Source organism: Carcharhinus amblyrhynchos, chromosome 1, assembly GCF_965287045.1.
Source record: "Carcharhinus amblyrhynchos chromosome 1, sCarAmb.v2.hapA, whole genome shotgun sequence".
Classification (NCBI taxonomy): Eukaryota; Metazoa; Chordata; class Chondrichthyes; order Carcharhiniformes; family Carcharhinidae; genus Carcharhinus; species Carcharhinus amblyrhynchos.
Window position 1 is genome coordinate 2,475,598 of NC_137324.1, and position 16,559 is coordinate 2,492,156.

The 16,559-nt window shown below is 47.3% G+C and overlaps 1 protein-coding gene across 1 annotated transcript in view; it reads right to left on the bottom strand.

Moving 5' to 3' along the window:
- The window catches only part of LOC145348472 (zinc metalloproteinase-disintegrin-like protein H4 subunit A), a 564,739-nt gene that overhangs the window by 338,086 nt on the left and 210,094 nt on the right, over positions 1-16,559 (bottom strand). The window contains exons 8-10 of the mRNA XM_080196661.1: positions 13,079-13,163; positions 9,907-10,043; positions 6,201-6,378 (exon numbers count right to left, since the gene is read on the bottom strand). Of these exons, the coding sequence (XP_080052787.1) occupies positions 6,201-6,378; positions 9,907-10,043; positions 13,079-13,163 (400 nt within the window). The remainder of the gene's footprint in view (positions 1-6,200; positions 6,379-9,906; positions 10,044-13,078; positions 13,164-16,559) is intronic.

Consider the following 16,559-nt stretch of genomic DNA (forward strand, 5'->3'; position numbering starts at 1 on the left):
GGTACGGGTGAAGGCCTGCACCACTCAGGTTGTGGAAATTAGGTACGGCTGAAGGCCTGCGCCACTCAGGTTGTGGAAATTAGGTACGGGTGAAGGCCTGCACCACTCAGGCTGTGGAAATTAGGTACGGGTGAAGGCCTGCACCACTCAGGTTGTGGAAATTAGGTACGGGTGAAGGCCTACACCACTCAGGTTATGGAAATTAGGTACGGGTGAAGGCCTGCGCCACTCAGGCTGTGGAAATTAGGTACGGGTGAAGGCCTACACCACTCAGGTTATGGAAATTAGGTACGGGTGAAGGCCTGCACCACTCAGGCTGTGGAAATTAGGTACGGGTGAAGGCCTGCACCACTCAGGCTGTGGAAATTAGGTACGGGTGAAGGCCTGCACCACTCAGGTTGTGGAAATTAGGTACGGGTGAAGGCCTGCGCCACTCAGGTTGTGGAAATTAGGTACGGGTGAAGGCCTGCACCACTCAGGCTGTGGAAATTAGGTACGGGTGAAGGCCTACACCACTCAGGTTATGGAAATTAGGTACGGGTGAAGGCCTGCGCCACTCAGGCTGTGGAAATTAGGTACGGGTGAAGGCCTACACCACTCAGGTTATGGAAATTAGGTACGGGTGAAGGGCTGCACCACTCAGGCTGTGGAAATTAGGTACGGGTGAAGGCCTGCACCACTCAGGCTGTGGAAATTAGGTACGGGTGAAGGCCTGCGCCACTCAGGCTGTGGAAATTAGGTACGTGTGAAGGCCTGCACCACTCAGGTTATGGAAATTAGGTACGGGTGAAGGCCTGCACAACTCAGGCTGTGGAAATTAGGTACGGGTGAAGGCCTGCACCACTCAGGTTATGGAAATTAGGTACGGGTGAAGGCCTGCACAACTCAGGCTGTGGAAATTAGGTACGGGTGAAGGCCTGCACCACTCAGGCTGTGGAAATTAGGTACGGGTGAAGGCCTGCACCACTCAGGCTGTGGAAATTAGGTACGGGTGAAGGCCTGTGCCACTCAGGCTGTGGAAATTAGGTACGGGTGAAGGCCTGCACCACTCAGGCTGTGGAAATTAGGTACGGGTGAAGGCCTGCACCACTCAGGCTGTTTAAATTAGGTACGGGTGAAGGCCTGCGCCTCTCAGGCTGTGGAAATTAGGTACGGGTGAAGGCCTGTGCCACTCAGGCTGTGGAAATTAGGTACGGGTGAAGGCCTGCACCACTCAGGCTGTGGAAATTAGGTACGGGTGAAGGCCTGCACCACTCAGGCTGTGGAAATTCGGTACGGGTGAAGGCCTGCACCACTCAGGTTATGGAAATTAGGTACGGGTGAAGGCCTGTGCCACTCAGGCTGTGGAAATTAGGTACGGGTGAAGGCCTGCACCACTCAGGCTGTGGAAATTAGGTACGGGTGAAGGCCTGCACCACTCAGGCTGTGGAAATTAGGTACGGGTGAAGGCCTGCACCACTCAGGCTGTGGAAATTAGGTACGGGTGAAGGCCTGCACCACTCAGGCTGTGGAAATTAGGTACGGGTGAAGGCCTGCACCACTCAGGTTATGGAAATTAGGTACGGGTGAAGGCCTGCACCACTCAGGCTGTGGAAATTAGGTACGGGTGAAGGCCTGCACCACTCAGGCTGTGGAAATTCGGTACGGGTGAAGGCCTGCACCACTCAGGTTGTGGAAATTAGGTACGGGTGAAGGCCTGCACCACTCAGGCTGTGGAAATTAGGTACGGGTGAAGGCCTGCACCACTCAGGCTGTGGAAATTAGGTACGGGTGAAGGCCTGCACCACTCAGGCTGTGGAAATTAGGTACGGGTGAAGGCCTGCACCACTCAGGCTGTGGAAATTAGGTACGGGTGAAGGCCTGCACCACTCAGGTTATGGAAATTAGGTACGGGTGAAGGTCTGCACCACTCAGGTTATGGAAATTAGGTACGGGTGAAGGCCTGCACCACTCAGGCTGTGGAAATTAGGTACGGGTGACGACCTGCACCACTCAGGCTGTGGAAATTAGGTACGGGTGAAGGCCTGCACCACTCAGGCTGTGGAAATTAGGTACGGGTGAAGGCCTGCACCACTCAGGCTGTGGAAAGTAGGTACGGGTGAAGGCCTGCACCACTCAGGCTGTGGAAATTAGGTACGGGTGAAGGCCTGCACCACTCAGGCTGTGGAAATTAGGTACGGCTGAAGGCCTGCACCACTCAGGTTATGGAAATTAGGTACGGGTGAAGGCCTGCACCACTCAGGCTGTGGAAATTAGGTACGGGTGAAGGCCTGCGCCACTCAGGTTATGGAAATTAGGTACGGCTGAAGGCCTGCACCACTCAGGTTATGGAAATTAGGTACGGGTGAAGGCCTGCACCACTCAGGTTATGGAAATTAGGTACGGGTGAAGGCCTGCACCACTCAGGCTGTGGAAATTAGGTACGGGTGAAGGCCTGCACCACTCAGGCTCTGGAAATTAGGTACGGGTGAAGGCCTGCACCACTCAGGCTGTGGAAATTAGGTACGGGTGAAGGCCTGCACCACTCAGGCTGTGGAAATTAGGTACGGGTGAAGGCCTGCACCACTCAGGCTGTGGAAATTAGGTACGGGTGAAGGCCTGCACCACTCAGGCTGTGGAAATTAGGTACGGGTGAAGGCCTGCACCACTCAGGCTGTGGAAATTAGGTACGGGTGAAGGCCTGCACCACTCAGGCTGTGGAAATTAGGTACGGGTGAAGGCCTGCACCACTCAGGTTATGGAAATTAGGTACGGGTGAAGGCCTGCACCACTCAGGCTGTGGAAATTAGGCACAATTAAATATCATGAGTGCCTGTTAAGTGTCATTAATTTAAATTATTGCACTGTCACTTGCACCAATAAATGTTATTGGACTCCACAGTTGGGAATAATATGTCTCTGATTATTCTCCAACAGGAATGACCATACCCCAGCCCGAACACCAGTGTGTGCAGGGGAAAGCCCTGGGCACACCTTTCCTGCAATCCCCAAGTTCAGCTGGTATCACTGCCATTAAAATCAAAGTGCTCAGGACAAACAGTGCCAGCTGTGGGTACAGTGCAGCGCCACTGGGTCACACAAGCTGCTATGGCATCCCCGTAACCCAGATGGCACTGAGAAAGGCTCCCTGCCCCCACCCCGCCCTGAGGCCCTGCAGCAGAGGGTGAAGTCCTCAACCCCTACCCAGGTGTGGACCCAGGCACCAGTGTGCATGCAGACAGCAGGTAGGAATCAGCCTAGTTTGCACCAGGGCACCATCACAGTGTGCTGCAGAGTGAAGCTAAAGTAACTCACTAACATTTCCAACCCAGGTTCACCTCCCATTGCATGGGAGAGTGACAAGGATTATATGGGAAGGGGGTTCCAGCTGTAGCACCACACACACCCCCTCATTGGGCAGCTTAGTAGTGATGAGGGCCTCCCTCATTGTCCTGTCCTCCTTCACCTGCCTCTTCCTCATTGTCTGCTTTCTACCCAGGCACATCCAGCTCGTCTCCCTCCTCCTACTCTTACTCCACCAGCTTGTGGAGTGCACAGCAGATCACCGTGATGCAGGAAGCTTACAGGGGGTTGTACTAGAGGGCGTTGTTAAAGTTGTCCAAGCCTCAGAAGCACATCTTTAGAAGGCCAATGCACCGTGGAGCAGGGGCAGCGTGAGGACCTCATTATATGGTCACCACTCGGTCTATAGTCTCCGTCATCAGCCAGTTAGCCTTTGTGCCCCGTGAGCCTCAGAGCTCCTGAGGATGAAGCTGTCACGCTGACTGGATGTCATGCACACACATGCATGATCCACATCCTATGGTCACACACTAACTGAATGTTCGGGGAGTGGAACCCCTCCCTGTTCACTAAAGGTGGTGCATGGCATTGTGGGCACCGCAGGGTGATTCTCTCCTGCAAATTCAGCATTCCCCCTCAGTGGCAAGTCCAGCAGCTCGGGCTTCTTGCTGGGCCTGGCCCAGGTCAAAGTTTATGTACTGGCCAGTCCCGCTGAACAGGGCATCCATCAACTCATGGAGTGAGCTGTGGACGGAGGACTGGGAGATCCCACAGATCCCCATTGGTGGCCTGGAGAGACCTGGTGCATAAAAGCTGAGGGCCGCTGTGACCTTGACCACATCAGGAGCGGGAGTCCCTCTCTTCCCCGAGGTCCTCAGTCCAGGTGGGTACAGCACAGACACAGAGCTGGAGCCTGTGGCAGCTCACACTGTCTGGTAGCTTGGACGTGTGTTTCCTTAACTGGCAAGGTCTCTGTCTCCTGTGTCGGCTTGGGCCACACCCCCGTCCCCGGGGCGATGTGTAGCTACGTCCTGCCCTGAGGGAACTTCCTCTCCTCCTGCTGCAGCCGCTGGCCTGCTAGTTCCTGCAATTCCTCATGTTTTTCCTCCTTGTAAGAGCTTCAAGAATAATTGTCAGTTTTACCGGCTGCATAGTGAAGAACATAAGAACATAAGAAATAGGAGCAGGAGTAGGCCATCTAGCCCTTCGAGCCTGCCCCGCCATTCAGCAAGATCATGGCTGATCTGTCGCTGCTCAGTTCCACTTTCCCGCTTTCTCCCCATAACCCTTAATCCCCTCTCTTATCAAAAACCCATCAACCCGCGTCTTAAAAATATTTAGCGAGGCAGCCTCCACCACTTCAACGGGCAGAGAATTCCAGAGATTCACCACCCTTTGAGTGAAGAAGTTCCTCCTCAACTCCGTTCTAAACCGCCTCCCCTTTATTTTGAGGCTGTGCCCCCTAGTCCTACTGTCTTTTTTGAGCGGGAAGAGTCTCTCCACCTCTATCCTATCCATCCCATTCATCATCTTATACGTCTCAATGAGATCTCCCCTCATTCTTCTAAACTCTAACGAGTACAAGCCTAGTTTATTCAGCCTCTCCTCATAGCTCAACCCCCTCAACTCCGGTATCAGCCTAGTAAACCTCCTCTGCACTCCCTCCAAGGCCAAAATGAGCTCTGCCCCCACATCCCTTAGTGCTGTTGCATAACCCCCACCACAGCCAACCCTAGTCAGTATTCAGCCTCAAGGCCCAAGGTCTGATTCCCCCACAACTGCTATCCCATCACTCCCATACCCCCACTGCCGGCCCCAGCCAGTGCTGAGTCTCGAGCTCACAGGCCCATGACCACCAGCCCCAGCACACACAGGCCCCTGTTACCCCGAAACACAACATGGCTACTTCGGTTACTCCCCCTCCCCCCCAAACCCCTCTCCCACCCATCAACACAGAGGCCAGTGATCTAAGCAACCTGCCCCCTTGTTCCCGTTCGATATAGGTGGCATGACATCTCCTCAAGAGGTTAAGAAGGTAAGTGAGGGGGAATGTTTGAGAGTATACCACATTAATGATGTTGAGATGCATGTTCATGCATGAAAATTGACAACTCACCCATTTTGGATACGCTTCTCTTTGCATCTGAGAAATCAGCGTGCTGAGATGGGAATTGGCCCGAAAATGGGCATGATTCCTGTTTTCTCTCTCACTCCTGATCTTACGACTTGCAGTGAGGTTATAAGATCACCCCCTCTGTCTCTGTTGCTTCTTGAAGAAGGGAGTTCCAGTGACTCATAAACCCTCTGAGAGAAAAAGAATTCTCACCTCTCCCTTCAATGGGCAACACCAGCAGTGATCCCCTCATTCGAAAACATCCTCTTCACATCCACCCTGTCAAGTCCCACCATGGATTTTCAAGCAAATTGTCTTGCTTGTCTCGGCTCCAGTGGAAATAAGGTGGGCCAATCCAACCTTTCATCAAAACCCATTCCAAGTATCATTCTAGTAAACCTCATCTGAACTCATTCCAATGCACTTGTATCCTTCATTATATTGGGTGACCAATACAGCACACCACACTTCAGTTATAGTCTCACAAATGCCCAAAACAACTGAAGCATAATCTCCCTACTTCTGTAATCAATTCCCCGATAACCAACGATAAGATTCTATTTACTTTCCGAATTATTTGTTGTACTGTATGTTAAATCAATGTGAAACACATTCCAGTGTGTTAAATTCCATCATTAGTATTTGAAATTTAAATGAGAAGCAATCCTACATTTGCAGGTGCACACAGGTCATTCCAAAGAAAAGTTTCCCATGATTTTCAGACTTACCAGCAGCTGTAAAGATATTACTTGTAATATCCACCCCCCCCAAGAAATGTCTCACCCTCGATGTGTTTTCTCCTTACCGCAGGTTGGCCACAGTCACACTCCTCGTCCTTCTCCAGGTACAGGTTGCCACACTCGATGCCCCCAACCAGTTTATTAACATCTGGCAGATTGAAGAGACATGCCCCTTGACCGAGGGTCAGGAGGTTTTCAAAGTCACCTTCACTGCAGCTGCTGAAATGTGTCTGTGGTGGCCAACTTAAGAATAGAACATTAAAACATGAGAAACAAAGATTAGTGAAAACCCTGCTCTGACAATTAGATCATATCTGATCAGTTTCCTCAACTCTACCCTCCCACACTATCCCGTATCCCTTAATTCCCCTCTTTCCCAGAAATCTATTGATCTCTGCATGCATATAGTTAAAGATTGAAAATTCCCAAGTCTGTGGGCTAAAGAATTCCAAACGTACGAAACTCATTAACTGACAACATTTCTCACATTTGTCCAAAATCACTGGCTGCATATTCTGAAATTATATTGTAGATGCTCCAGCCAAGAAATATGTTTTCATAGAATCACAGAATGGTTAGGGTGCAGAAGGAGGCGTTCTGAAGGGAGAGGGTGAACAGCCAGAGGTTGTGGTACATGTTGGTATGAACAACACGGGTAGGAAGGATGATGAGGTCCTGCAGCAGCAGTTTAGGGAGTTAGATTGAAAGTTAAAAAGCAGGATCTCTCAGGTTGTAATCTCAGGATTATTCCCTGTGCCATGTACCAGTGAGGCTAGGAATAGAAAGATAGTGCAACTCAACATGTGGCTAAACAGCTGGTGTAGGAGGGAGGGTTTCAGATATCTGGACCATTGGGGTCTCTGCCAGGGCAGGTACAAGAAAGACGGTGCATCAAAACTGGAAGGGATAAATTTTCTGGCCAGGAGGTTTGCTAACGTTACACGGAAGGGTTTAAACTAGCTTGGCCAGGGGGAGTGGGAATCAAAGGAAAGATGAATTAGCTGAAGGGGAACCAGAGACTAGGGGCCAGTAAGGCTCAGAGAAACAGCAGGCAGGGTGGGATTGCTAATCAGAGAGGGTCTGGTGGACTGAAGTGCATTTGTTTCAATGTGAGAAGTGTAATAGTAGGGCAGGTGAGCTTAGAGCTAGAGTTAGTACTATGTTGTTGCTATTACAGAGACTTGGTTAACGGAAGGACAGGATTGGCAGCTTAACATTCCAGGATACAGGTATTTCAGGCGGGATAGAGGGGGATGTAAAAGGGGTGGGGGAGTTGCTCTACTGGTTAAGGAGAATATCACGGCTGTGCTGCAGGAGGACACCTCGGAGGGCTCATACAGTGAGGCAATATGGATAGAGTTCAGGAATAGGAAGGGTGCAGTTGCAATGTTGGGGGTTTATTATAGGCTACCCAACTACCAGTGGGAGATAGAGGAACAGATATGTAGGCAGATTTTGGCAAGGTGAAAAAGTAACAGGGTTGTTGTGGTGAGAGATTTTAACTTCCCCTATATTGACTGGGACTCACTGGGGCATGGATGGGGTAGAGTTTGTAAGAGCATCCAGGAGGGCTTCTTGAAACAGTCTGTAAGTGGTCTAACTAGGGAAGGGGCTATACTGGACCTGGTATTGGGGAATGAGCCCAGCCAGGTGGTCGATGTTTCAATAGGGGAGCAGTTCAGGAACAGTGACCACAATTCAGTAAGCTTTAAGGTACTGATGGATAAAGATAAGTGTAGTCTTCAAGTTAAGGTGCTAAACTGGGGGAAGGCTAATTACAACAATATTAGACAGGAACTGAAGAAGGTAGATTGGGGGCAGACGTTTGATGCAGATCAACATCTGGCATGTGGGATGCTTTCACGTGTAAGTTGATAGGGATTCAGGACCGGCACATTCCTGTAAGGGTGAAGGATAAGTGTGGCAAGTTTTGGGAACCTTGGATAACAAGAGATATTCTGAGCCTGGTCAAAGAGAAAAAGGAAGCATTTGTCAAAGCTAGGAGGCTGGGAACACACGAAGCAAGTGTGGAATACAAGGAAAGTAGAAAGAAACTTAAGCAAGAAGTAAGGAGAGCTAAAAGGGGTCACAGAAAAGTGTTGGCCAGCAGGAATAAGGAAAATCCCAAGGCTTTTTATACATATATAAACAGCAAAAAGGTAGCCAGGGAGAGGGTTGGCCCAATTAAGTACAAGGGAGGGAATCTATACATGGAGCCAGAGGAAATGGGCAAAGTATTAAATAACTAATTTGTATCAGTATTCACCAAAGAGAAGGACTTGATGGATGATGAGTCTGGGAAAGTATGTGCAGATAGCCTGAGTCATGTTGAGATTAAAAAGGAGAAGGAACATTAATGTAGACAAGTCCCAGGGCCTGATGGGATATACCCCAGAATACTGAGAGAGATAAGGGAGGAAATTGCTGGGGCCTTGAGAGAAATCTTTGTATCCTCACTGGCTACAGGGGGGATCCCAGAGGATTGGAGAATAACCAATGTTGTTCCTGTGTTTAAGAAGGGTAGCGAGAATAATCCAGGTAATTACATGCCGGTGAGCCTTAAGTCAGTGGTAGGGAAATTATTCGAGAGGATTCTTTGAGACAGGATTTATTCCCACTTGGAAATAAGTGGATGTATTAGTGAGAGGCAACACGGTTTAGTGAAGGGGAGGTCGTGTCTCACGATCTTGATTGAGCTTTTTGAGGAAGTGATGAAGATGATTGATGAGGGTAGGGCACTGGATGTTGTCTCCGTGGATTTCAGTAAGGCCTTTGACAAGGTCCCTCATGGCAGACTGGTGCAGAAGGTGAAGCTGCATGGAATCAAATGTGAGCTGGCAAGGTGGATACAAAACTGGTTCGGTCAAAAAAGTCTGACAGTAGCAGTGAATGGAGGGCTGTGACAAGTGGTGTCAAATGGTGTACCTCAGGGATTAATGCTGGGACCTTGGCTCTTTGTAATGTATATAAATAATTTGGAGGAAAATGTAACTGGTTTGATTAGTAAGTTTGTGGATGACACAGAGGTTGGTGGATTTGTGGATAGCATCAGAGAATGCAGCAGGATATAGATCTTGGAGACTTGGGCAGAGAGATGGCAGATGGAGTTTAATCCTGACAAATGTGAAGTAATGCATTTTGGAAGGTCTAATACAGATACAGTAAATGGCAGAACTCTTAAGAGTATTGGTAAGCCACTCACTCCTGACTTGGAAATATATCGCCGCTCCTTTCCTGGGTCAAAATCCTGGAAATCTTCCCCAACGGCATTGTGGGTCAACCCACAGAACATGAACTGCAGTGATTCAAGAAGGCAGCTCACCACCACCTTCTCAAGGGTAACTAGGGATGGGCAATAAATGCTGGCCAGCCAGCGATGTGCATGTCCCATGAATGAATAAAAACAACTTCCCATGTCTCCCTTACTACCACTACCAGTAACTGAATTTACATTCTCAGCAACTTTTGGCTCGTATTTCTATTTTTCAAATTGCAAGTCTTATTTAAAAGTTCAGAATATCCACACTTAATTCAGAATATTTCCTCCATCATGATGATAGAATGTTCAGTGGCTGTCATGAGAAATGAGCCTTCACTCTACAGAAATGAGAGGTGGAATAAAATTGTACCTGTAGACTAGGTTCCTTCGCAATTACAAAGAATCTTACCAGCCCTGTATTATCAATAGGGAGGATTCATTCTTACTGTTAGATGTTGCAGCTGGAATAAGATTCACCAAGACCAGTTACACTGATTGAATGTGTTTCTCACGTTATGTTTGGATTCATGATGCATAGAGCGTCTGGACATTGACAATTACGCTGTGGATCATCATGACTCATTCCCAGATTGTGTCCAATCTCATGTGCCAATACTGAGGCTGTAGTTAAGTAGCTCACATTATTGTCCTAAAAGGAGCAGGAGGAAATTTCTGTGAATATATTTCAGTATTGTTCTCTGACATCAATAATAAGGTGTTCCACGAAATGGTTAACACTCATGTAGAACCTTCCAACAGCTTTAGAGTAAGTGGAGCAGTCCTTCTTACATACTGATGACATATATTACATTGACATTCTTGTTAACATTGGGTGTTAGTGAGATTATAACACCTGGACAGACAACAGCCATCAAAACGTTGGCCCAATCTGAAACCACAGTCATCTTATCATCTTGCCCTTATTACAATGCTGCTGAATGACATCCTGACCATAGACAGTAAGTGATGGCTCTCTGGGTCAAAGACAAGTGTGGAAATGACTATGGGATCAGCCATGGAGCTTCAGTGGTGGCTCAGACAGGTTGGCACTCCTGTTCCTTCTGTCTCAACAACTGGGAGTTTTAAGCACACTTTAAAAAAATGCTTTTTGCAATTCCAGAAGGTTATTGCTGAACAATAACTATCACTGGAGAAAAAGTACAAGGGAAGTAATGGGACTAAAGGCCTATAAGTCCCTGAACCTGATGGGTTGCATCTCAGGATATTAAAGGAAGTAACTACAGAGATAGTGGATACATTGATAGTAATCTTACAAGAATCCTTATATTCTGGAAAAGTCCCAAAGGATTGGAAAACTGCCAATTATTCAAAAAGTGAGGGTGATTATAGGCCAGTTAGCTTGACATTTGTCGCTACAAAATATTAGAGTCCATTATGAAGGATGTGGTATCACATCAGTTCGAAATACCTACCAAAATCAAGCAGAGTCAATGTGGCTTCATGAGGTAGTAATGAGCAGGGTAGATAAAGGGGAACTGGTAGAAGTGATGGACTTGGATTTCCTAAAAGTGTCTGATAATGTATCATACAAGAGGCTACTTAAAAGATAAGAGTCTGTGGTGTTGGGGTAGCATATTAGCATGGATTGAGGATAGGCTAACTGATAGAAGAGAAATGATTGGGATAGGTGGGGTGTTTTGAGGACGGTAGCCTATAACTACTGGAGTGCCACAGGAATCAGTGCGATATATATGAATGACTTGGATGAGGGAAGTGAATGTACTAGTGCCAAATTTGCAGATGACACCAAAAAAGGTGGGAAAACAAGCAGGGAAAGTATTGAATTTGCAGGAAAACTGGTGGAAATTACACTGTTTTTTTCAGAGCAACTTCAGGTAAGCAATGCAGAGCTCACAATCAGGAATATCATTAAAAACTCAGGGGGCAGGGCCTATTCATGCCGGAAGTTGACAGTTCTAGGTTTCTGTGCATGCGCAGTGGCCCCAACTGACAGCCTGCAGTTTGCTGGCCAGCCTGAGACCCTCACAGCGCTCCCCTCTCCAGGCCCAATCGTGGCCTCATCACCAAACCAGCCTCCCATCCATTGACTCTATCTACATGTCATGCTGCATTGCTGAAGCAGCCAGCATAATTAAGGAGCCCTTTGAACCCCAACATTCTCTCTTCCACCGTCTTCAGTTACAAAATAAGATACAGAAGTCTGAGGTCACGTACCAACTGACTTAAGGACAGCTTCCTCCATCCTGCCATCAGACTTTTGCATGAAGTTGATCTTTCACTACACCCTAACTACACTCTGCACTCTCTTGTTTTCTTGGTTGGTCAGGCCACATTTGGAGTACTGAGTCCAGTTCTGGTCGCCACACTACCAGAAGGACGTGGAGGCTTTAGAGAGAGTGCGGAGAAGGTTTACCAGGATGTTGCCTGGTATGGTGGGTCTTAGCTATGAGGAGAGATTGGGTAAACTGGGGCTGTTCTCCCTGGAAAGACGGAGAATGAGGGGAGGCCTAATAGAGGTGTATAAAATTATGAGGGGTATAGATAGGGTGAACAGTGGGAAGCTTTTTCCCAGGTTGGAGGTGACAAACACGAGGGGTCACAGGTTCAAGGTGAGGGGGCGAGGTTTAACTCAGATATCAGAGGGACGTATTTTACACAGAGCGGGTAGAGGCCTGGAATGCACTGCCAAGCAGGGTGGTGGAGGCAGACACGCTGGGTTTGTTTAAGACTTATCTGGATAGCTACATGAGCAGACTGGGAATGGATCAAAGGGCTCGAAGGGCTAGATGGCCTACTCCTGCTCCTATTTCTTATGTTCTTATGGATGGATACAAATGAATGTCTAGTTGGGCGCATGAGTGGCGCAGACTTGGAGGGCCACAGGGCCTGTTTCCTGTGCTGTACTGTTCTTTGTTCTTGAAAGTGGAGAGGCAGCTGCAGCAAGCAATTAGGAAGGCAAATGTTCTGTTAGTCTTCAGTGCAAGAGAGTTTGAGTTCAGGAGTAGGGACGTCTTACTACAGATATACAAGGCCTTGGTGAAATCACATCTGGAGTATTATGTGCAGTTTTGATCTCCCTAACTAAGAAAGAATACACTTGCTATAGAGGCAGTGCAGCTGTGCTTCACTCAGCTGATACTGGGGTTTTGCAGGACTGTCTTATGAGGAGACACTGGTTCAAATTGGCCTCTGAACACTAAAGTTTAGAAGGATGAGAGGAGATCTGATTGAAACAAAAAACAAAGAAAAGTACAGCACAGGAACAGGCCCTGTGCTGATCATAACATACTGACTAAAAAAAAGAAACCCAGATATTTTAACAGAGCTGGATAAACGAGATGCAGGGAAGATGTTTTCCCTGGGTGGGAAATCTACAACCCGGGGACACGGTCTCAGGATACAGGGTAGACCATTTATGACTGAGATGAGGATGGATCAAGGGTGTTGAACCTGTGGAATTCTTTACCACAGAAGGAGGTCGTCACTGCACGACTTGTACATAATGTATTTAAAAAATAGATTTGTAATCAAGGGATATGGGGAGAAAGCAGGAATATGACACTGATATCGAGGATCAGTCATGATGATACTGACTGGTGGAGCAGGTTTGAAGGACAGAATGGCCTGCTCCTGCTTCTTGTTTCTCTATATTCACCACAGTCCATGAGGAATGAGGAAATAGAGGGAAGAATGGATGCTCACCGATGAAACTGCTGCAGAACTCCTTCCTTTACAAATACCACTCATCCATCCTCGACCTGCTTTGCTCTCTGTAAAGCTGGTGCCACTGGAAAAGAGAAATGAAGATTAGAAGAAAGAACTATGGACTGTGTGGATGGTCACTCCTGTGAATACTATCATGAACAGATGTGTCTGTAATAGGTAGCTTGGTGAGAGCAGGTTGTTATATTGGTTCACAACATGCTACAAGCTCAGTCTGGCAGGTATATCCCTCAGCCAGTTCAGCTAGATGTCAATGATGAGGATTTTGCAGGTGTGAAGTAAATATTAATATTTCATATGTCTAGGATCCGCAGTCGCATTCTGTAGAGCAGGATGGTAAGGGCTGTTTGCGCACGTGTGTACATGTGCTTGTGCGCACGTGTATGTGTGTGTGTGTGTGCGTGTGTGCATGTGTGTGTGCGTGTGTGCACACGTGAGCGTGTGTGCACGTGTGTGCACGTGTGTGCACGTGTGTGCGCATGTGTGCATGTGTGTGTGCATGCACGTGTGTGTGCGTGCGTGTGCGTGCGTGTGTGCACGTGTGTGTGTGCGCACGTGTGTGTGTGCGTGTGTGCACATGTGTGTGTGTGCGTGTGCGCACGTGTGTGTGTGTGCGTGTGTGTGTGTGTGTATAAGTGAGCTCAAAGGGCCAAATGGCCTACTCCTGTCATATTTTCTAAGATACTATTTGTAAGAGATGGTTTAAAGAACGGAACTGAATGTTACAGAAATAGCTCTCTCCTTTCCTCTTTCTTTCTCATTATAAATATATAAATATCGACAGTATTTTATATATTTATAAGACCCTTGTCAGGCCTCATTTGGAGTACTGTGCGCAGTTCTGGTCGCCTCACTATAGGAAAGACGTAGAAGCTATTGAAAGGGTACAGAGGAGATTTACAAGGATGTTGCCTGGATTGGGAGGCATGCCTTATGAAGTTAGGTTGAGGGAGCTGGGACTCTTCTCCCTGGAGAGACGTAGGTTGAGAGGCGACCTGATAGAAGTTTATAAAATGTTGAGAGGAATAGATAGGGTGGATTCTCAGAGGCTGTTTCCCCAGGTTGAAATGGTCGCTACGAGAGGACACAGGTTTAAGGTGCTGGGAGGCAAGTACAGAAGTGATGTTAGGGGTAAGTTTTTCACTCAGAGGGTGGTGAGTGAATGGAATCGGCTGCTGTCAGTGGTGGTGGAGGTGAACTCGCTGGGGTCTTTTAAAAGACTTCTGGATGAGTATATGGGGTTTAATGAGATTGAGGGTTATAGATAGGTCTGTAGGCTGGTAGGTGTTGATGTGATCGGCGCAACTCGTGGGCCGAAGGGCCTGTTTGTGCTGTAGTGTTCTATGTTCTATGTTCTATTTTGAGAGGGAGGTGATAGCCTAGTGGTATTATCACTTGACTATTAATCCAGAAACCTAAATAATGTTCGGGTGACCTGTGTTCAAATCCCACCATGGTAGTTCGGGGAATTTGAATTCAATAAAAAAAATCTGGAATTAAGAATCTAAACCATTGTTAATTGTCAGAAAACCCCCCATGTGGTTCACAGAGGAGATGTTAGGGGAAAATTTTCCACTCGGAGGGTGGTGGGTGAGTGGAATCGGCTGCCGTTGGTGGTGGTGGAGGTGAACTCATTGGGGTCTTTACTGGTATATGGGATTTAATGGGATTGAGGGTTATAGATAGGCCTGGTAGGTAGGGATATGATCAGCGCAACTTGTTGGCTGAAGGCCCTGTTTGTACTGTAGTGTTCTATGTTCTATGTATAATGGTAGGGCGTTGGGGAGAGTTACAGAACAAAGAGATGTAGAGGTATATGTTCATAGCTCCTTGAAAGTGGAGTCACAGGTGGACAGAGTGGTGAAGAAGGCATTCAGCATGCTTGGTTTCATTGGTCAGAACATTGAATACAGGAGTTGTTGAAACTGTAGAAGACATTGGTAAGGCCACACTTAGAATACTGTGTGCAATTCTGGTCATCCTATTATAGAAAGAGTATTATTAAACTAGAAGGAATGCAGAAAAGATTTACGAGGATGCTACCAAAACTTGATAGTTTGAGTCATAAGGAGAGGCTGAATAGACTAGGGCTTTTTTCTCTGGAGCGTAGGAGGCTGAGGGGTGACCTTATTGATGTGGTGTACATGGATTTCAGTAAAGCGTTTGATAAGGTTCCCCATGGTAGGCTACTGCAGAAGATACGGACGCATGGGATTGAGGGTGATTTAGCGGTTTGGATCAGGAATTGGCTAGCTGATAGAAGACAGAGGGTGGTGGCTGATGGGAAATGTTCATCCTGGAGTTCAGTTACAAGTGGTGTACCTCAAGGATCTGTTTTGGGGCCACTGCTGTTTGTCATTTTTATAAATGACCTGGATGAGGGTATAGAAGGATGGATTAGTAAATTTGCGATGACACTCAAATCAGTGGGGTTGTGGACAGTGCGAAAGGATGTTGCAGATTACAGAGGGACATAGATAAGCTGCAGAGCTGGGATGAGAGGTGGCAAATGGAGTTTAATGCTGAAAAGTGTGAGGTGATTCACTTTGGAAGGAGTAACAGGAACACAGAGTACTGGGCTAATGGTAAGTTACTTGGTAGTGTGGATGCGCAGAGAGTTCTCGGTGTACATGTGCATAGATCCCTGGAAATTGCCACCCAGGTTGATAAGGTTGTTAAGAACGCGTACGGTGTGTTAGCTTTTATTGGTAGAGGGATTGAATTTCGGAGCCGTGAGGTCATGTTACAACTGTACAAAACTCTGGTGCGGCCGCACTTGGAGTATTGCGGACAGTTCTGGTCGCCGCATTATAGGAAGGATGTGGAGGCTTTGGAAAGGGTGCAGAGGAGGTTTACCAGGATGTTGCCTGGTATGGAGGGGAGGTCTTATGAGGAAAGGCTGAGGGACTTGAGGTTATTTTCATTGGAGAGAAGACGGTTAAGAGGTAACTTAATAGAGGCAGATAAAATTATCAGAGGATTAGATAGAGTAGATAGTGTGAATCTTTTTCCTTGGATGGAGATGGCTAGCACGAGGGGACATAGCTTTAAACTGAGGGGTAATAGATGTAGGACAGATGTCAGAGGTTGTTTCTTTACTCAGAAAGCAGTAAGAGCATGGAATGCCTTGCCTGCAACAGTAGTGGATTTGCCAACATTAAGGGTATTTAATTGATCATTGGATAAACATATGAATAATATTGGAATAGTGTAGGTTAGATGGGTTTTAGATTGGTTTCACGGATCAGTGCAACAAAGAGAGCCAAACGGCTTGTACTGCGCTGTAATATTCTATGTTTTTGTAGAGGTCTATTAAATAATGAGGGACATAGACAAGGTAGATAGTCAACATCTTTTCCCAAAGGTAGGGGAGTCTAAAACTAGAGGGCATAGGTTTAAGGTGAGGGGGAGAGATACAAAAGTGTCCAGAGGGGCAATTTTTTCACACAGAGGGTGGTGA